The sequence below is a fragment of the Lithobates pipiens genome, unplaced genomic scaffold (assembly GCF_037356315.1).
Source record: "Lithobates pipiens isolate NorthernLeopardFrog02 unplaced genomic scaffold, aLitPip1_a1.2 Scaffold_19, whole genome shotgun sequence".
In the NCBI taxonomy this organism is placed as follows: Eukaryota; Metazoa; Chordata; class Amphibia; order Anura; family Ranidae; genus Lithobates; species Lithobates pipiens.
The window spans coordinates 526,269,844-526,291,863 of NW_027507764.1; the positions used below are offsets into that span (position 1 = coordinate 526,269,844).

The following is a 22,020-nucleotide window of genomic DNA, read 5'->3' on the forward strand; positions in this document are numbered from 1 at the left end:
GGACATACTGCAGGAGACAATAAGAGACTGCGGACATACTACAGAAGACAATCAGTGACTGCGGACATACTGCAGGAGACAATCAGAGACTGCGGACATACGGCAGGAGACAATCAGAGACTGCAGACATACTGCAGGAGACAATAAGAGACTGCGGACATACTGCAGGAGACAATAAGAGACTGCGGACATACTACAGGAGACAATCAGAGACTGCGGACATACGGCAGGAGACAATCAGAGACTGCGGACATACTGCAGGAGACAATAAGAGACTGCGGACATACTGCAGGAGACAATCAGAGACTGCAGACATACTGCAGGAGACAATCAGAGACTGCAGACATACTGCAGGAGACAATCAGAGACTGCGGACATACTGCAGGAGACAATCAGAGACTGCGGACATACTGCAGGAGACAATCAGAGACTGCGGACATACTACAGGAGACAATCAGAGACTGCGGACATACTGCAGGAGGGAGACAATCAGAGACTGTGGACATACTGCAGGAGACAATCAGAGACTGCGGACATACTGCAGGAGACAATAAGAAACTGCGGACATACTGCAGGAGACAATAAGAGACTGCGGACATACTACAGGAGACAATCAGAGACTGCGGACATACTGCAGGAGACAATCAGAGACTGCGGACATACTGCAGGAGACAATCAGAGACCGCGGACATACTGCAGGAGACAATCGGAGACTGCGGACATGCTACAGGTGATGGTCAGAGAACTTTCAGCAACGCACAGCTTGACAGTTGAATAACACAGCTCAGGATTTAAGCAGTCAGGCATTTTATGGTTGCAAGGACATACCTGAGCAGCCAAACTCACTACATACATTTAGAGGTATGTGGGCGGGGCTTCCATTCTCTGATCTCACTACAACAGCTGGGAGCTCCACTGATGCTTTTTAGGGGGCCCAATACCCACGAATTGGGGCCCCGATGAAGGTTTTGCAGAGTGCACAGAGGACACGGGAGGCTGTATTCCCGCGCTAGCCAGCTGAGAGGGGGCGGGGTCGGGAGCTCCACTGACGCCCTGACCCCGCCCCCGTGCAGCCTGTATGCTCGGAACAGAGCGGCTGTAGTGAGAGCCAGTGATCGGAGTGGGAGCGTCAGTGGAGCTCCCGGCCCCGCCCCCTCTCAGCTGGCTAGCATGGGAATACAGCCTCCCATGTCCTCTGTGCACTCTGCAAAACCTTCATTGGGGCCCCAATTCGCGGGTAGCAGTGCGGGCCCCCCTACAAACATTGGGCCCAGGGCAGGTGCCCCGTTTGCCCTGTGCTAAAGAAGACCCTGGTAACAGCTACTGATTAAACTGACTGTCCCTCACTGCCACACACAGCTTCCTGCCTGTCCCTATTTAAACTGACAAAACACAGGCTGCTGGAACAATAACTTGAATAGCACTCAAAACTATATCCTGTACTACTTTACCATACCAGTCCTGAAAAGGACTTTTGTGGACCTAATAGTAACAGCTAATGATTAATCTGACTGTCCCTGCTGCACACAGCGTCCTGTCCCTCTATCTACACTGACAAAAGACAGGCTGCTGCAACAATCACTAGCACAGCAGTGCCTCAAACCTATATCCTGAACTACACCTAACACCTATACCATACCAGTCCTTAAAAGAACTTTTGTGGACCTAATAGCTAGTGATTTGGGTCACTGCAGTCTCTCCCTGCTCCACACAGCAACCTCTCCCTATAGTGATATACGATATACGAAAGAATGTAAAATGGCCGCCGGATCGGGTCTATTTATAAGTTAGGGGGAATATCCAAGTGTCCATGTGCTGTAATGTCTCAATTGGCTGTCCTGTACCCCATGATGGATGTGTCATCATAGGTCAAAGTTCTTTTACACAGTAAACACGGAAGTCCGCCGGGCGAACGGCGGCAATAGTCCGCCGATCGGGCGGACCGTGAACAGCCGAAATTCGCCACGAAACGACCGCCGGGCGAACCGTTCGGCCATCCCTAGTGAACATGCCACATAGTTTAGACCGGTCGCATATTATCCTCTTATTGGGTGTTCCGAGATTGCAACTAGGACTTGCTACTATACTTGCCTTGGGTTTATGTGCTTAGGTCAATCTACCACTAATGTCCCCAATACTACCCTCTGGAATATGTTCCGCACTCACTATCTCTACCTCTGAACCCTCCCCCCATCACCTAGTTTAAAAGCACCTCTAACTTTGTTACAGATTGGCCTCTCTGTCCTTCTAATGCCACGTACACACGTATCAGACTATCCGGCGGACTTAATCTGGCGGGCTGTCCGCCAGACTTTCCGAACGAGCTACCTGCCCACACATGGTACTTTTGAGGCGGACTAGGTACGGCGGACTAAGTCCGCCGGACTATCCGCCGTACTTCTGAAATGAACGGACTTGCCCACACACGTGGAGGAAAGTCCGCTCATTTTGAGCGCGGCTCCAGGTACCCGGGACCAGCGAAGGAGGTGTCGCTGGCCCCGTCACCTGGTATGGACTTAAAGGGGAATCTCTACGCCAAAAAAACGGCGTGGGGGTCCCCCCCCCCCCCCCGGGTCCATATCAGACCCTTTTCCGAGCACGCTACCCGGCCAGCCAGGAAAGGGGGGGACGAGCGAGCGGCTTTCTTCTTCACCGCCGCCCTCTTCTTCCGACTTCGGTTCTTCTTGCCGGGCCACCGCTTGTAAAAGAGCTAGAAGAAGGCGCGGTGGCCCGGCAAGAAGAACCGAAGTCGCTGCCGCTGTCGCCGTCTTCTGTTCTTCTGTTCTTCTCTTCTGGAGATGTTGCCTCATCGCTGACTCCGGTCACTATGACAGGACACGAGGCGTGCGGCGACTTATATAGGGGCATCACCTAGTTGCAATCTCGGAACACCCAATAAGAGGATCAGAAGACGGCGACAGAAGACCGGGCCACCACTTGTAAAAGAGCTAGAAGAAGGCGTGGTGGCCCGGCAAGAAGAACCGAAGAGGGGTACAAGACCCTCGAAGATGGGGACAAGACCCCTGAAGTGGGGCAGGAAAAGTCTGTTCATTTCAAAAGTATGGCGGACTGGCACACACACGGCCGTACTGTCCACCAAATGCAGATTGATGTGCAAAACTCCAATCTTAGTCCACTGGACTTTTGGGTAAAAAAAGTCCTCCGGAGCCTACACACAGGCGGATTGTCCGCCGGACTTTTCCCCCAGATTGTTTGATCGTGTGTACGCGGCATAAGAATTGAGTCCCCTACCACCAAAATCTGTCTTTTCTTTCCCTTCACTTCCCCCACACTCTCACTGGAGGAGTTCTGTCCCCAGTAGCTAGGAGAGTCCCTCAGCTGCAGTAGTGCTGGTCCCTGACTGGTTTCACCAATGTCACTTAATGGAGAATATTTATTGGGATGCTCCAGCCCTGGATCGGCCTCCCTGGCACTTCCCCCTCTACCCTTCCTGACTGACCATCTACACTTTGCTAGTGCCTGCACCTCTTTGTCTCCACCCGCCTCTGTGCTGGCCCCAGTCAGCATCTGCCATGTATGTTCCTGGCTTTTCTTTAGTATGGAGGGACGTCTCAGTGCTGACAGTTGCTTCCCCAGATTCAGAACCTGGGCTTCCATGGAAACAATGCGCTTAAAATTTGCATAGCAGTATTCACCCTCGATCGGATGATCAAGGAATGCATACATACCGCAAGATGTACACCAAGTCGCCTCTACACAGGCGACTTGGTGTCTTGGTGTACCTATTAAATTTAATGAGCATTGGGGATTATACCCTGTCCAAATTACCTAACAACAACTAACTGTTCGCCTGTTAACATTATGGGGAGTTTTCAGGAAATTTTAGCGCTCGTGGAACGCCCCTTAATGCAATGCGAGATTGCAGTGCATTGCTGTGTTATGATTGGCCAAAACATGCACCTCACCTGCATGCTTTTGCCAACCCCAGTGCCCTCTGCTAAGAGAGCCATAATTGGCCAATCATGGCTCAGGGGGACTAAGTCCATGCCCCACACTATATAAAGCTGCCTACACAGCGGCCCTGTGTTGTGTTGTTGGCGTGGATGGAGAGATAATGTGATTTCGATTAATCAGGCAGGTTATTCAGTTAGTGGCAGATGCAGTTAATTTGATATATATATACACACACACACACACACACACACACAGTCAGTCTAATAATATATCTATCAACCCTCAATTTTTCCACATGCATGAGGGCTGGTGAGGAGCTGGAGTGGGGGGACGAGCATCACCGGGGGCGGGGTTAACCAGGAGCCGTTCTCCTGGTGGAAGAGTGTATGGAGTTAGAGGAGAGCCGCGGGTTCACTGAGAGGTAAAACACGCTGTAACAGCTTACATTGAGACTGTCTCCGCTCTGCTCACTCTCACACAGCCCCGCCTCCTCCTAACCCCGCGTCTGTAATAGACAGAATGCATCCCAGCATTGGACCCACATTTTGTCTATAAGGCGTGGGGTTAGGAGGAGGCGGGGCTGTGTGAGAGTGAGCAGAGCGGAGACAGTTTCAATGTAAGCTGTTACAGCGTGTTTTACTGCTCGGTTCTCCTCTAACTCCAGCCGCGATCTGGCCACCCTTGTCCCCTCTCACTTCCTCCACCCTGGAAAGGCTGATATGGGGGCACTGTAAGGCTGCAATGGGGGCACAGTGAGGCTGCAATTTGGGGCACAGTGAGGCTACAATGTGGGGTATGATGGGGCTGCAATGTGGGGCACAGTGAGGCTGCAATGGGGGGCGCGGTGAAGCTGCAATGGGGGGCACGGTGAGGCTGCAATTGGGGGCACGGTGAGACTGCAATTGGGGGCACCGTGAGGCTACAATTTGAGGCACCGTGAGGCTACAATTTGAGGCACCGTGAGGCTACAATGTAAGGCACCGCAAGGCTACAATGTGAGGCACCATGAGGCTAGAATGTGGGGCACCATGAGGCTAGAATGTGGGGCACCGTGAGGCTAGAATGTGGGGCACCGTGAGGCTAGAATGTGGGGCACCGTGAGGCTAGAATGTGGGGCACCGTGAGGCTAGAATGTGGGGCACCGTGAGGCTGCAATGTGGGGCACCATGAGGCTGCAATGTAGGCACCGTGAGGCTGCAATGTGGAGCACAGTGAGGCTGCAATGTGGAGCACGGTGAGGCTGAAATGTGGGGCACGGTGAGGCTGAAATGTGGGGCACGGTGAAGCTGCAATGTGGAGCACGGTGAGCCTGAATTGATGGACACAGGTGAGCCTGCATTGATGGACACATTTGAGCCTGCATTGATGAAAACAGGTGAGCCTGCATTGATGAACACAGGTGAGCCTGCATTGATGAACACAGGTGAGCCTTCATTGATGAACACAGGTGACCCTGCATTGATGGGCACTGGTGGGTCTGTGCTGAGGGGAACTGATAAAGTTGTTGTTAAAATACATTTTTGTAATATAAAGGGGAATTCCAGGCTTTTTATGTTTATTAAAAGTCAGTAGCTACAAAAAGTGTAGTTGCTGACTTTTAATAAACAGACACTTACCTGTTCCATGGTCCAGCGATGTGGCCGAATGGGGTATTGCTCCTCTTCCCCTCCTCTCCGATGGCGCCTCCACTGCCATTCTGGGCACCTGGCCGTGACAGCTGTTGGCTTCATGGCCGGGCACGCACGGCGCATGTGCGGGTCGCGCTGCACTCCCGGAGTGGACAGGCGATCTCCTGGGATCTGTCACATGAGATCGCCTAGAGGGAGGGGCCGCCTCGGCGAAAGGAGGAGTCGCCTAGGGAGTCCCTGGGTGGAAGGAGGAAGTGGGACAGGAAGTCCCCTCCTAATGAAGCCCTCACTCTCCCTCCCCCCAAAAAATACATACCAAATGTTGCATATAAGGGAGCGAGGAGTGCAATATTTGGGTGTAATTCTGCATAAAACATTTAAATGTTGTTTCATGAGATAATTTATGATGGCGTGATTAGGGGTGGGCAGGGTAAGGGTTGGGTGTGGCAACTGGTGGCAAGTAACCCTTGAGACCTGGCTAGTAGTTCAGGACATTTTGAGCATTGTTTATATATTCTGCAGCATCAAGTCAGTGTAGCATATATCTACAGTGCATTCCTTGTTGTACTATTTCTAATCTACTTCAGGTGGTGCATAATTATATATATATATATATATATATATATATATATATATATATATATATATATATATATATATATATATATATATATATAAAATGTATTTTTACATATATTTATTATGCTAACTTGGCCAAGCATTCAGACGCTGAACATGTGGATGGCTGGGACCAAATTTATTTTTATGGTTTAACAACTGGGGTAGAGAAATTTTCCTGCTAAAATCAGATGGAGGTGTACTACTAGCAGATTGGCTGCAAGTACTTGGGACACCTATTGCTATATCTTCATTCCTCAGTGCAGGTTTTTGAGAGGACTAGAGGTATAGTAGGGTTGGAGATTCCAGATGAGGAGCAAGGAGAAGTCCTCCTTTTTCTTTAATGTGGGTCTTTAAAGTGCTGTTGCCAACGGACTTGTTGACTTATGAGTTTATGTGAAATCTCCATTAATAGCTGTAAAATATTGTAATTATGAATATATTTAATTTAGCTTGTATCTATGTAGGGCGGAACATATTATCCTCACAGAAATCTCTTGTAGACCAGACAAGACAGTGCCTAGGCTTGTATATACAAACAATGGGATCCAAACTTCATTGTTTTACACATACCCACTTCAAAGGATCCCATGATGAAATATGCAATGAAGGGAGGCCAACCCATAATCAATACTTAACTTCCCGAAAAAAATCATGTTAATCTCCTGCTCAGAATAGTTACAAAGATTTGCATTAAAGGGGGCTGACTTATGCAAAGTCTAGGGATTGGAAATGCAGCCATCAGAATGGAACCTTGGTGCAAAGGGTAATTATGGGAAAGGTCTGCATTTTACTTGTAACTAAATCTGCTTGTAGCTTAAAGTGGTTGTAAACCCTTACAAACCACTTTGACCTACAGGTAGGCCTAGATTAAGGCTTACCTGTAGGTCCAAGAAATATCTCCTAAACCTATACGTTTTAGGAGATATTTCCAAAAAGACAGCCACCGCTGTCTACGGTGCATGCGCAGATCACGGTGATATGCCCCGAGTGTCGGCTCCCGTGCACATGCGCGGGAGTGACATCATCGCTGCTCCGGCGAATCATAGCGCCGGAGCAGCGAGACCCAGAAGTCACTCCGGGATCCATGGCAGCAGCAGACATGAAAACGGAGGACAGCTTCGGGGGCTTCGTTCTCAGGTAAGCTATGCATACTAGCTTATTATGCCTTTGCCTTGCAGGTTGCTTTTTTTTTTTTTCCCCCATGGGTTTACAACCACTTTAATGTTTTAAGGAACATACTGTTATTCTATTCTATTCCATATATTCCTTCATGCAATTCTCTTATTTTAACCTAATATTTTCTTCCTTGGTGTAGACTATACAGTAGATAGATGGTTGTTTATTAGATAGACTTTCAACTACTCACCACTAAATGTTGTTATTGTATTAAAGCTTTCACTCATGGTCAAAGAACTCTCATTTAACCCAAATCATATCTGAAAGATATTAAATCTCAAATATAGTATACGGGAAACAGACTGCATGGGAGGCTGTCATGTCTGGTCAAGCATGTGGTGCCCAAGCGGCTGCCGTTCTGGCCACATTTGATCCGCTTCAGACATAGGTTGCAAACAGCAAGGGTGCGATCTGTTGCATATGTATCAAAAAAGGCCCATACCAAGGAACTTTTCAAAATTAGTGGGGATTCAGCAATGCCCTGCACCTGTGGAGCTCTGCGGCGTGATGCAGTAGGGTGGCTGCCCTTAAGCTGTCCCCTAGAGGATATCCTGCCTCGTTAGAGATGTGCCTCCTCCTCCTCTCTTCTATCAGGCACCCAAGTAGAGTCAGTGACCTCATCACCCCCTCCCTTCTTGTCACTGGAGCAAACTTGACACTATGCTGCAGCTGGAAAACATGATTGCCAGTTTCTTGTCCTTATTGGGCACCCCCTCTCTCTAGGCTCACATTACTCCCTTCCTCAACCTAGGAACCAGCATCGGAGCCTTAAAATCGCTGCGCATTCTCCAGAAGCATGTACCTGACACTGTGGTCGAATAGTCCGGGGGACTCCTCCGTGCATGAAGGTGAGGCTACAGAAGGAGTGACTATGGACAAGGAGCCGGGGGAATAGACTGCTTTGGCAGCTGCATAGGAAGGCAAACTACTCTGAGCCTGGGTGACAGAAGATGAGGAGGAGGAGGACAGCTTTGTTATCCACTCCAACTCTTCTGCATGTTCTGGCTCAATAACACGGCCAGCAGAAGAGAAATAGGACAAGAATGTCCCACAGCCACTTGCAGATGATGTACCATGTCCACGACCAGCACTGTTGACTGTAGACACAGAGCCTGCTTGTCCTCTTTTAGAGACCTGTGAGTATCTGCCTCTCCTTGGTGGCCTTACGGACATTATGTATATTTTGTTTTGCAACACCGCGCTACACTGTATTGTGTACTGTGTACACCACCAGAAAAAATAGTATCAACTGCACTACAGCTGCACTGTATTGTAATTACAATTTTTGATCTAATATTTCACAGCAGGACCCTTTCCTGGGCCCACCAAGAGTATTTGTGAGGGGTTACAGTTTTCTGGTACCACCAACACCAAAGGCCCAATTTTCTGCAGAGTATATAGGGCAGGCCGTATAGTATATATATTTCTGTTCAGAGAATATAGTGCCTGGGGCTCCCCACGCCATTTTTTATTTTTTTATGTGGGGTTCCCTTTAATATCCATACCAGACCCAAAAGAGCCTGGTAATGGACTGGGGGGGGGGGGGGGGGGGGAACCTGTGCTGTTTTTCTCAATGATTTTTATCTATCATGCTGAGACCCGACAATTCATTACAGCCGCAAGCAGTTTTAAATTACTTTTGCCCTTTAGAAATGTCATTTTGCTGTAGTATTGTTCTAAACATGGAAAAACTGCACCACTTTACAGGCATACTATAGACACACACCAGGCACAATATTTAAAGAAATATTTAATTTTTTAAATTTTTTTAAGGTCTGCAGCTGGTTTTATTTACAAGTTTACACTGAACAAAGAAAGAAACACTGACAAGCTGGGTTAAGTAAAGAATAATTTAACAATATGCATAATTTGTGTGATTACAATATTATAAACAAACTACACTGAAATGAATGCCTGTAAAAAAAGTATTGGCCATAATATTAAGAAATATGGATATACAAATTGAAAGTGTGTGATTGAAGAGCTGAAGTAGCCAGATTCCTGAATAATCTGCATGGAAAAAATAGAAAAAAACTAAAAAGGTGGCTGTGACCATGCCTATCCTGAAAAATCAGTGTAACCCTTCCAATCCCAGAAGAGGACACATGGTGCTGCTAGCAATACCACACCTCCTGGGTGAGGAATAGTTACATGAAACCCTAGTTTTGAAGTAGAACAGGCAGTTTGCTTATTCAAGTAGAATATATTCCCAGTGTCTGCAGCTTGTGTAGTGGAATTACATTACGGAGCAGGAAGACTTCCCTTGTGAACATCCACCATCAATCTTTTCGGCTTTTAAAATGATTCTTTTAAAAACATCAACAGCAGTCTGATTTTCTTTAGCAGAAGATTCCAAGAAAGCAGCATTCCATGATTCTGCTAAGGCTTTTCCTTCTTCATAACTGATCACCCTTTTCATGTGCAAATCTTTCTTATTTGCAACCAACATTATGGGTACCTGGACTTTCCCAACCATGTCCAACAACTTCTCGTGGATTTCTTTAATCACTTCAAAACTTTTAATGGACGTGACTGAATATACAAGTATATATCCATAAATATCTATGGAGTAAGTCTGAGGGAATATTGAAAATTAATCTTGTCCAGCAGTATCGACTAGCTGAAGGTGATACTCTTGTCCATTTATAGAGATCAGTTTTGTAAATGTGTTTTCTATAGTCGGGTCATAGGAATCCACAAACTGCCCTTCAACAAATTGAATTGTTAAAGAAGATTTACCCACTGATCGGTATCCGAGCACGATGATCTTCCGCAACTTGGACTGCGGCATCCTTGGCGCCTCCACGGTGCTCATCGTTGTTTAAACTCGGGTGAGCCGCATCCACCGCCACAGCGAGGGAAAACCGGAGCGGGTGGGCACACAAAACTTGTGGTAAACTTCACCAGCACTGACCCGGTCCCGCACACCGCGCTCACACCTACAGCCCAGCTCGTTCCTGTGCGTCACTGGGAATATTTCATTTTTATTATTTTACTTTAAGCATTATTAAAATCACTGCTCCCGAAAAAAAACAGCCTTTTTTAAAACTTTTTTTTGCATTGATACATGTCCCCTGGGGAAGGACCTGGGTCCCCAAACACTTTTTATGGCAATACAAGCCTTTAAAATTAGCACTTTTGAATTTTCATGTTCATGTCCCAAACACTTTAATGGTGTTCGAACAAACTTTTTGCATGCTCGTATGTTCTACTGTAAACCGACCGGGGGTGGGGGGGTGGGGGTTCAGCTCATCCTTATCCTCAACATTGGATACAGCAGTGGGTGCCTGCGGATGACAAGACTGCACTATTTCATTCATCCTTGTTGGCCTTCCGCATTACAGGCAGGACCCAGAGCTTTGCGTTCATGCGATCGCAGGTGATCAAACACTAAAATTAGATTTTTACTAAGCAATTTGTAATAAATGGCATGCAGGGAAAAAGGAAAGGGATATTTAAACATTAGCTTGTAGTTAGACTTTCCTTCTATGTCAATGAGCTTGCTATGACAATTTGCTTGTTTACTTGCAAGTTTTTACTTTGTGGGAGATTCTACAATGGAATAAGCACTAGAATGGTAAACGGCTCGCAATATGCACTTGCATTAAAAATTGTGACTGATTATTGGATGCTAGGAGCATGACAGAATTGATAAATGTCCTCCATTTTGTGTTATTAATTATTCTAAATGGTAAAAGGAAAACAAGTCTTCATTTTATAGATACTATTTGCTGGGAGTTCTCTGCCAACTGGCTGAATGCAGTACATTGGCAATACAGCTATAAGCCACCAAAGCTAGCACTGAATAGGAGGAGATGTGGACTATGCTCTCTAATCCTCCACCAATTCCCTCTGACCCTTGAAAAGACATGTGAGGCCAGAGAAAGATAAAAATTACAGCCTGCAACTGTAGTGCTAATATAAGCGGTAAAGGTATAAACAAAATTAGAGTCTAGTCCCTGGAATTTTCCTATGTATTGATGTCATTACCCAATTTTTTGCTTATGTATTGCCCCAATTGCCAATTGGTTCTCCCATATAATGTGATAATGGCCAATGTGTCACCTATGTAATGTCATATCTGTCCATGTATCGCCACAGTTTGGTGCTACGGTGCCATTTGTGTGAGCTTAAGTACTTTAGTACTGTGACTATGATATCACACTTTTAAAATTGCTGATATTTGGATTACACCCCTGGATGGCTATCTATTTATCCAGTGTTGCCAACTGTCAGTGTTTTTACTGGAAACCAGTAAAAAATGGGCACTTTTCTCCTGTCAGTAAATGGCAGTAACAGGAAGAGGTTGCCAGTAAAAAATATGTCTGTGATGCTTGGCTGAGACCATCTGAGTGCCTGCTACAGTGTATTGTGGCAGTGCTGGTGGGGGGAGGTCTGGTGTAGGCAGTGCCTGAGTGTGTCATGTGAAGTCATACTGCAAGGGAGCCTTGTGTGCAGGTCTACGGGATTTAAGCAAGGCAAGCCAGGAGTGGGACTGTCAGTGCAGTTTGGACTGGAGTGGACTGAAGGGAACACCTGGCATGGAGACAGACTGTCACTGTGTCTCAGGAGGGGACATTGTCATGGTTATGCAATAGAGTTCGTCTGCTTACCTGTCTCCATGTGTTCATCTCTAGAGACCAGCCGACCCTCACCTGACTGCCTTTGTAATCCATCCTCTGGCATGGCTCCACCCTAGCACCTATCAGACAACTCTATATTAACCTGTGCACTGCAGGCCAACCCTGCTGATCAACCTTTGTGTGTTAGCTTCCTGTTACCTGCCCTGTGCTCTGCTGTTTTTGCGTTACCGACTTTGGCGTGTCCTTGACTATCCCTGTTTGCCTGTGATCCTGACCTTTTGGCGTGTCCCTGACTATTCCTGTCTGCTTGTGGCCCCGACCTTGGCTTTGTCCCTCACCATCCCTATCCTCCTGTTGCCTACTGTGGGTGTGAGCTGGGGGACCCTGGGGGTCGCGACCTGGAGCCAGTTGCAGCCAAGTCCATCCTCACCACTCGAGGCTCTGGTGTTCTGGCGGCCCTGCCTTCCTATCCCCTTGACCCCCGTCCGCAGCAGTCAGCTGTAGGGTCCACAACCTTGTGGTGCACTCCTAATCCCTACGGTGTGCATCTGTCACCTGGCCTCAAGGTGACCTGACAGTTTGATCAGCCATGGACCCGGCTGACGTGCCGCTTCCTGCAGTTGATCCTTTGCAGGGCATAGTTCGGAGACTCGAGACCCAGGAATCTAATCAGACTCAGGTGATGCAATTCCTTCAAGATCTGGCTTCCCGCTTCGAGCAGCTACAGGCTTCCTTGGGAACCCCGAACCTGCAGCCTCAAGTACAGCCTGCAACTGCACCTATCGCACCAGTCACATCCACGCATTCATTATTACTGCCAGCTCCGTCCCGTTTCTCTGGGGACTCCAAGGCCTGCAGGGGCTTCCTCAGCCAATGCACAATTCATTTTGAGCTCCAGCCTCAAAACTTTCTGTCTGATCGGGCAAAGGTAGCCTATATCATTTCCCTCCTCTCCGGTGAAGCTTTGGCCTGGGCTGCTCCCCTGTGGGAGAAAAATGATCCGGTGGTTTCCAGCCTGTCCAACTTCTTGAAGCTCTTTCGTAATATCTTCGAGGAGCCAGCTCGGGTTTTCTCTGCGGCTAGTGCCCTTTTACGCCTTCCCCAAGAATCTTGTTCAGTGGGACAATATGCACTTCAGTTCCGTATCCTCACAGCTGAATTGAGCTGGAACAATGAGGCCCTGGTCACAACCTTTTTACATGGCCTCTCTGACCGAGTGAAGGACGAATTAGCAGGAAGAGCTATCCCCGCCGGTCTGGACAATGTAATTTCCTTATGCAATCAGATTGACATTCGTTTCCAGGAGAGGTCCTTAGAAAAAAGACGCCAGCACCCCCTAGGTCCTAGTCAGCCTGAACTTTTTTCCCTTCGCCCTGTGGAGCATCCTCTGTCTGCTGAGGAACCCATGCAGCTGGGCCGGACCAGACTAACCCCCGAAGAACGTGCTAGACGCAGAACTCTGGGCTTGTGTCTTTATTGTTGGGGCAAGGGTCATTTTCGTGACTCCTGCTCGCTTCGTCCGGGAAACGCTCGGGTCTAATACATTTGGAAGGTGGAGTATTGGACCCAGAAACATCACCTTCTCGTCTTCGTCTTCCGGTGTTCCTCCATGTAGGCACTTCTCCCCAATTGGTCCTAGCATATCTGGACTCTGGGGCTGCCGGCAATTTTATGGACTGGAGAACTGCTTCTCCTATGAAGCTTACCCTTTCCATTGGTAGTCTCTGCAATTAACGGCACTGTGCTCCCAGCGGGCCCTATCCGTTTCCAGACACTACCTATTAGGATGTCGGTAGGGATACTCCACCAGGAGTGGATCTCCTTCCTCATCCTACCCAAGGCCTCTACCCCCATTGTATTGGCCCTTCCTTGGCTACAGCTCCACTCGCCACATGTGGACTGGGTCTCTGGGCAGATACTGGCTTGGGGTCCTTTGTGTTCCTTGTCCTGTCTTCTCAAGGTGACCCCCAAGGGGAAACTTCCCATTGCTACCACATCTGTATCGTCTGATCTTCCTGCAGCATACAGCGATTTCCGGGATGTGTTCGGTAAGAAGTCTGCTGAGGTGCTTCCTCCCCACAGATTTTTTGACTGTGCTATTGACCTTGTCCCTGGAGCAACCCTGCCCAGGGGTCGTACCTACCCTCTGTCCATTCCAGAGACCCAGGCCATGTCTGAGTATGTTGCCGAGAATCTGGAGAGAGGTTTCATCCGGAAATCCTCATCGCCTGCAGGAGCAGGGTTCTTTTTCGTTGCCAAAAAGGATGGTACCCTCAGACCCTGCATCAACTATAGAGGTTTAAACGCAGTGACTATCAAAAACCGACATCCCTTACCCATAATTTCTGAGCTATTCGACAGGTTGAAGAGGGCTTCCATTTTCACTAAGTGGGATCTCAGAGGTGCATACAATCTCATTCGAATACGGGAAGGTGACGAATGGAAGACCGCGTTTAACACTAGGGATGGGCATTACGAATACCTGGTTATGCCTTTTGGTTTGTGTAATGCTCCAGCTGTGTTCTAGAACTTTGTCAATGAGATATTCAGGGATCTACGGTACCAGTTTGTTGTCATCTATCTGGATGATATTCTCATCTTTTCCGAAAATCTGCCTGCTCACAGAAACCATGTACTTCAGCGCCTTAGAGAGAACAATCTCTATGCCAAGATGGAGAAATGTTCCTTTGAATGTTCCAAGGTCCTGTTTCTGGGATGTTTTGTTTCTAGTGCGGGTCTACGCATGGATCCTGGAAAGGTCTCAGCCATTACCAACTGGCCCCTTCCCGCTAGCCTCAAGGTCACACAGCGCTTTCTTGGCTTCACAAATTATTATAGGCAGTTCATAAGAAATTACTCTTCCATTGCCGCACCTATTATCGCTTTGACCAAGAAGGGTGCGAATGCCAAGGACTGGCCTCCCGAGGCTGTCTCTGCGTTTCACGATCTGAAACAGGCCTTTGTCTCTGGACCTCTCTTGAGGAGACCAAATCCTGGGGACCCATTTTTTATTGATGTAGACGCTTCTTCGATGGGGGTGGAAGCTGTGCTTCTTCAGTTCTTTGAGAAGAAACGTCAACCATGTGCATTCTTCTCCAAAAAAAATTCTCAGGCAGAGAGAAATTATGCCATTGGTGATCGGGAACTTCTTGCAATTAAATTGGCGTTGGAGGAGTGGCATCATCTCTTGGAAGGTTCCCCTCACTCCATAACGATCTTTACTGATCATAAGAATCTACAGTACCTACAGAATGCTAAACGTCTGAACCCCAGACAGGCCAGGTGGAGTCTCTTCTTTTTCCATTTTAAATTCACATTTACGTACAAACCTGGTTCCTGGAACGGACGAGCTGATGCGCTCTCTAGGTCATTTGACACTTTGGACGAGGATTCCAACCCTGATCCTGAGCCGATCATTCCTACCTCATGCATTGTTGCCCATTCTACCACCCTGGAATCAAAAAATCCTCCTGGCAAGACCATTGTTCCCACAGAGCTAAGAGCTAAGATCCTTCGTTGGGGACATGATTCCAAGGTGGCAGGTCATGCCGGGTTCTTCCGATCCTTCTTGCTCATCAGTCGTCACTACTGGTGGCCTAATCTCTGCTCGGATGTTAAAGACTACATTAAGGCTTGTCACGTCTGTGCCCAGTCTAAATCTTCCACTCAAGCCCCTGCTGGTCTTCTCATGCCCTTGCCCATTTCTAAGGAGCCCTGGTCTCATATTGCCATGGATTTCATCACTGATCTTCCACTGTCGGAGAATAATACGGCCATTTGGGTAGTAATCGATTGGTTCTCCAAGATGGCTCATTTTGTTCCTCTTCCTGGTCTCCCTTCTGCCCCTGCCTTGGTTCCCATTTTTGTACAAGAGATTTTCCGCCTTCATGGTGTTCCTTCCCATGTCGTTTTGGACAGGGGTGTGCAGTTTACTTCTCGTTTTTGGAGAGCCTTTTGCAAATCCCTCGACATTACCTTGGATTTTACCTCTTCTTATCATCCCCAATCCAACGGCCAGACTGAGAGAGTTAATTAGGAGTTGGAGGTCTTTCTCCGTACCTTGGTCTCTGCCCATCATGATGACTGGGCATCACTATTACCGTGGGCTGAGTTCTCCCACAATAATCATGTCAATGTCAGTTCTCAGAAAACACCCTTTGTCACTGTTTATGGAAGACATCCTCAACTCCCTCTTCCCATGACTTGTTCTTCTGACATTCCAGCTTTGGCTACTGTTCAGGAATCATTCAATTCCATGTGGGCTGACGCTCATGATTCCCTCCAGAAAGCTAGCAACAAATTCAAGAGTTTTGCTGACCGTCGCAGGCGTAAGCCACCTTCTCTTCAGTCAGGAGACAAAGTCTGGCTCTCCATAAGGAACATCAAACTCCGGGTTCCTTCTCTCAAATTTGCTCCAAGATTCATTGGCCCGTACACAATGATTTCTAAACTGAATCCGGTTTGTTTCAAGCTCCAGATTCCCAAAAGCCTCAAAATCTCTAACTCCTTCCATGTTGCCCTTCTGAAGCCTTTAGTCCTCAATAAGTTCTCTCGTCCTCTCTCTACCATAGCACTGGTCTCTGAGGATGATCAGGAGTACGAGGTTAGCCAAATTTTGTATTTCCGACTCTGTAGAGGCATTCTCCAGTACCTCGTGCCCTGGAAAGGTTTGGGTCCTGAGGAGAGGTCGTGGATTTCGGCTTCCGAGATCTTTGCACCTCGTCTGTTGAGGAAGTTTAATTTTAAGTTCCCCTCTAAACCTGTTCCCAGGCGGGGAAGGGGGAGGCCTCGTAAGGGGGGGGGGGGGGGTACTGTCATGGTATGCAATAGAGTTCGTCTGCTTACCTGTCTCCATGTGTTCATCTCTAGAGACCAGCCGACCCTCACCTGACTGCCTTTGTAATCCATCCTCTGGCATGGCTCCACCCTAGCTCCTATCAGACAACTCTATATTAACCTGTGCACTGCAGGCCAACCCTGCTGATCAACCTTTGTGTGTTAGCTTCCTGTTACCTGCCGTGTGCTCTGCTGTTTTTGCGTTACCGACTTTGGTGTGTCCTTGACTATCCCTGTTTGCCTGTGATCCTGACCTTTTGGCGTGTCCTATTCCTGTCTGCTTGTGGCCCCGACCTTGACTTTGTCCCTCACCATCCCTATCCTCCTGTTGCCTACTGTGGGTGTGAGCTGGGGGACCCTGGGGGTCGCGACCTGGAGCCAGTTGCAGCCAAGTTCATCCTCACCACTCGAGGCTCTGATGAACACCTGCTGGCTCGTAGACTCTGCGCCCCAGGGAATCTTTCGCTCTAAACCCAGTGGGGTCCATCTTGGTGTTCTGGCGGCCCTGCCTTCCTATCACCTTGACCCCCGTCCACATCAGTCAGCCGTAGCGTCCACAACCCTGCGGTGCACTCCTAATCCCTACGGTATGCATCTGTCACCTGGCCTCAAGGTGACCTAACAGACATGTTGTGTTGGTGAGGTGTCATCATCTGTGCTGCTGTACATTGCTGTCAGTGTCACTGTGAGGGTAAATTTCATGTGTGTGTGCCTGCCCATTCTAATTTCTTGCCCTCATGAATTCTGTCCCTGTGCTACTTATTTACTATATTGAAAATAAAAAAAATGTTTTGCCTTAATATCTACCTTAAATCACATTCCTAATTGCATATTTTACTTGTTTGTAGCCTAAAGACTGTAATTTTGTAACTTTTGGAAATGCCAGTAAAAAACTTAGCCATGACAGTAGATTTTGGGTGTTGCAATAGTAAATTTAAATATGGTAGGTTGTCAACACTACTATCTGTCTATCTATCTATTTCCAAGATACCAGTGCATTCTTTTCAGTGTTGCCAACTGTCAGTGCTTTTACTGGAAACCAGTAAAAAATTGGCACTTTTGTCCTGTCAGTAAATGGCAGTAACAGGAAGAGGTTGCCAGTAAAAAATATGGCTGTGATGCTTGGCTGAGACTATCTGAGTGCCTGCTTCAGTGTATTGTCAGTGCAGTTTGGACTGGAGTGGACTGAAGGGAACACCTGGCATGGAGACAGACTGTCACTGTGTCTCAGGAGGGGACATGTTGTGTTGGTGAGGTGTCATCATCTGTGCTGCCGTACTTTGCTGTCAGTGTCACTGTGAGAGTAAATTTCATGTGTGTGTGCCTGCCCATTCTAATTTCTTGCCCTCATGAATTCTGTCCCTGAGCTACTTATTTACTATATTGAAAATAAAATATTTTTTTTGCCTTAATATCTACCTTAAATCACATTCCTAATTGCATATTTTACTTGTTTGTAGCCTAAAGACTGTAATTTTGTAACTTTTGGAAATGCCAGTAAAAAACGTAGCCATGACAGTAGATTTTGGGTGTTGCAATAGTAAATTTAAATATGGTAGGTTGTCAACACTCCTATCTGTCTATCTATCTATTTCCAAGATACCAGTGCATTTTTTTAAAGCAATGTGCCCAACTTTTGGAAACCATCTGCATGAGCTGTGAATACTTACTTCTCAAAATCAAAAAGGGGAAATCGCACACTGTTCTTGACAAAGATTGTGAAGTTTTCCGCTTCCATTAACAGAGGCCTTAAAGGAAAAAAGATAAAGAAAGCAATCGTATTAATGCAGTAGTAAGCACAAATGTTTTCCTGTATTTAACAATATTCAGTTAAAATTGTGTGAATCTTAAAATTAAGATACATTTTTTTTATTACAGAAACCCTTTACTGAGTGGAATATAGAAACTACCATTGCCTTGACTGTCTACAGCTTTAGTACCTTTTGAGTTACTGACCTGGAATGAAAAGTATGCAGGATCAGGGAAGTAAAGCTGGTTATACATGGTGGAAATTTCTAACAAAAATGTGTATGAAAATTCTTAGGAAAATTTGTATGAAACTTAACAGAACATTCAAATGTGTTCAAAAGAAGTTCAAAATTTAATTTGCTTTTAGCAAAGTATACCTGCTTGAGGCGGTCGGGAACTGGTTAACCGACAGCTGAGCAGCCTGAGCTCTGAGAAGGGAGGGCTGGGCCCAGCCCTGACACCCTCTCCTCTCCCTACTATGTACAAACAGCCCTCCCTGGCCTGTACAATCCCTATGTAAGCAGGGGAGGGAGGTATCGGAGGATGTGCATAGCTGCTCTAGTGCCCTCCTCTCTAGCAGCTCCTCTAAAGCCAGTGCAGGCAGCCTGTACAAAACCGTAAGTTGTAGCTGCCCTTTGGTAGCAGGGCCTGTCTTCTCTCTATGGTATTCTCTAGGTGGATTAGAGAGGTTTTGAGTGAGGAAGGACAGCTGTTAACTTGAAAGGCGGGTTTGGGGGAAGAGCGCTGTACTGGGGGGCTCAGAATTTGGGCCAATCTAGCCTGTAATATATTCACTAGTTAACTTGGCACCCTGTATGTAGCACACTCCCGAGCATTTCACCCTGTACATAGCACACCCTGTAGCCTGTAGGTAGTGCACTCCTAAACCTTGTGCCCCGTACATAGTGCACTCCTGAACCTTGCACACTGTATATAGAGCAATCCTGAGCCCTGAACCCTGTAAATAGTGACTCCTCAACCTTGTACCCTGTACAAAGCACACTCTGAACCCTCCACCCTGTACTTAACGCACTCTTGTGCCCTGCACCCTGTATGTAGCGCACTCCTGAGCCTTGAGCCCTGTGCATAGCGCACACCTGAACCTTGCACCATGTATGTAGGGTAATCCTGAGCCCTGCATCCTGTAGGTAGTGACTCCTCATCCCTGCACCCTGTACATAGTACACTTCTGAGTCCTAAGCCTTGCACCATGCACATAGTGCACTCCTGAACCCTGCACTTTGTGGTGCATTACTGAGCCTTGAACCCTGTACATAGTATGTATACATGGACACTCTTGAGTCCCACTCCCTGTACATAGAGCACTCCTGAGTCCTGCACCATGTACATAGCGCACTTGTGAACCCTGCACCCTGTACATAGCACACTTCTGAATCCTGCACCCTGTACATAGCACACTCTGAACCCTCCACCCTGTACTTAGCACACTCTTGAGCCCTGCATGTGGCACACTCCTGAGCCTTGCGCCTTGTACATGGTGCACTCCTGAACCATGCATCCTGTATATAGTGTACATCTGAACCCAGTCCATAATGCACTCACAGTATTTACAAATGCCTTTACAAGGTCATCCCACTGTTTGGCAATTCAGCCACATCCACCCTTTGACACAACATGCCCAAACCACATCCCCCCGGCAGGGGCATGGTTGAGTTCCACCACCTATTCTCTGATGAGAAAAAAAAGCCATATACACAGTTGTGCTCAAAAGTTTGCATACCCTGGAAGAAATCTTAAAATGTTGGCATTGATATTGAAAATATGACTGATCATGCCAAAAAAATGGATAGTGACCATATGAACACACTTATTATCAGATAGTTTTTTTACTCCTTTTTAAATCATACTGATAACAGGAATCACCCAATTACATACCCTTGAATGTTTGGCCTTGGTACAGGCACACAATGTGACCCACACAGGTTAAAATGGCAATTAAAGACGAATATCCCACAACTGTGGCTTTTAAAATTGCAATTAGTGTCTGTGTATAAATAGTCAGCTCCCTCAGCAACCCCAAATGCTTTTCAACTATCTCTTTTGATTATTTTGCAATTGGTAACATAAATTATCAGAGATTTGGAGACTTGTGTTCCCTTAGACCAGGGGTTCTCAATCCTGTCCCGAAGTACCCCCAACAGGCCATATTTGCAGGTTTTCCTTTATCTTGCAGGGGTGCTTAAAATCAGAGTCAATGGCTTAGTATTTTGGACAGCTATTTTATGGAAGAGGAATTTCCAAAACAGTGGCCATTAGGGGTACTTGAGGACAGGGTTAAGAACCACTGCCTTAGACACTATGCTTAATTATGTCAGATGGCTTACTTAAAAGCAAAGAGCAATGCGAAAAGTGCAGTAATCCACAGTCACTGTCAATTTCTGTCCCTAAACAACTCAATTAATGATGATAGAGATATGAAAAATATCTTATTGCTGATTCTGGGTTAATGCATGCTATTCCTGTTATCTTGATTTATTAAATAAGCCAGAAAGAGTTGACTTACTAAAAACACTTGTACTTATAACTTACATCTGAACAGTGTCATTTTCTGTTGGGCACCAGCCTTGAATTTGGCAAAATGAACTGACACATCTCCCAGTGAGAAAACCTGAAACATAAGAAAGCTTTATTAGGTTTCATAGCACTACAGGAATTAATGCAGATATTAAAAGTTGTTAATTCAGGATTTTGCATGCAACAGTTTTTGTCCACTGTGACAAGGAGGCTTGCTTGTGGCAAATGAGTAGGCATATCATTGTTACCATGGATCAATGGTTTAAGTACAGAGATCACTGGTCCCTATAAAGTTCAAATGGGTTAGGTGAACTGCCCTGTTCTAATGACTACATCACCATGATGACATTGACTTTACCTAGTCTGGCACTATGGCTCCTACTCAAAGTGGAAGATAATTTAGGATTAAAGTGCATCTAAACCCAACAACACAAATGCAATATATTGCAGCTTACCACTCCTTGAAGTGATTGAAAACCCATATTGTTTTTTTTATTTTTAAATAAGAAACATGTTATATTCACCTGCTGCGTGCAATGGTTTTGCATAGAGCAGCCCCAATCCTCTTCTCGGGTCTCACACCAGCACTCCTGGCTCTTTCTACCTCCCCCCCAACCCACGAATGCCCCCATAGCATGCTATGGGGGCTTTTGTGCAGGCTCATTGATGATCCATGTTCTGTGTGCCCATTGACACAGAGCGTGGCTCGTCCCTGCCCCTTCACTCCTCACTGGCTGTGATTGATAGCAGCTGCCTCTGAGCCTATGAGAAGGGAGAGAGCGGAGAGAGCCGCTGCTTGAGAAGCATGGTGCTGGATCAAGATCAGCCTTAGGTAAGCATAATGGGGGGCCCTGGATGCATAAGGTTTTTTAGAGAGAATGCATTAAGGTAAAAAAAAAAAAAACCTTTAGAACCACTTTAAATGTAGTGGCTGCATTTTTCAGGCTTTTTTCCTTTATTTTTACCCTGTGATCCTG

General features: G+C 46.8%; 1 protein-coding gene and 1 pseudogene across 2 annotated transcripts in view; both read right to left on the reverse strand.

The window, feature by feature from the left end:
- Window positions 1-22,020, reverse strand: part of P2RX3 (purinergic receptor P2X 3) — a 552,515-nt gene that overhangs the window by 349,760 nt on the left and 180,735 nt on the right. For both annotated transcript variants that reach the window (XM_077493185.1, XM_077493186.1), the window contains exons 5-6: window positions 21,059-21,137; window positions 18,430-18,507 (exon numbers count right to left, since the gene is read on the reverse strand). In XM_077493185.1, the coding sequence (XP_077349311.1) occupies window positions 18,430-18,507; window positions 21,059-21,137 (157 nt within the window). The remainder of the gene's footprint in view (window positions 1-18,429; window positions 18,508-21,058; window positions 21,138-22,020) is intronic.
- LOC143997533 (GTP-binding protein Rheb pseudogene) lies at window positions 9,475-10,170 on the reverse strand (annotated as a pseudogene).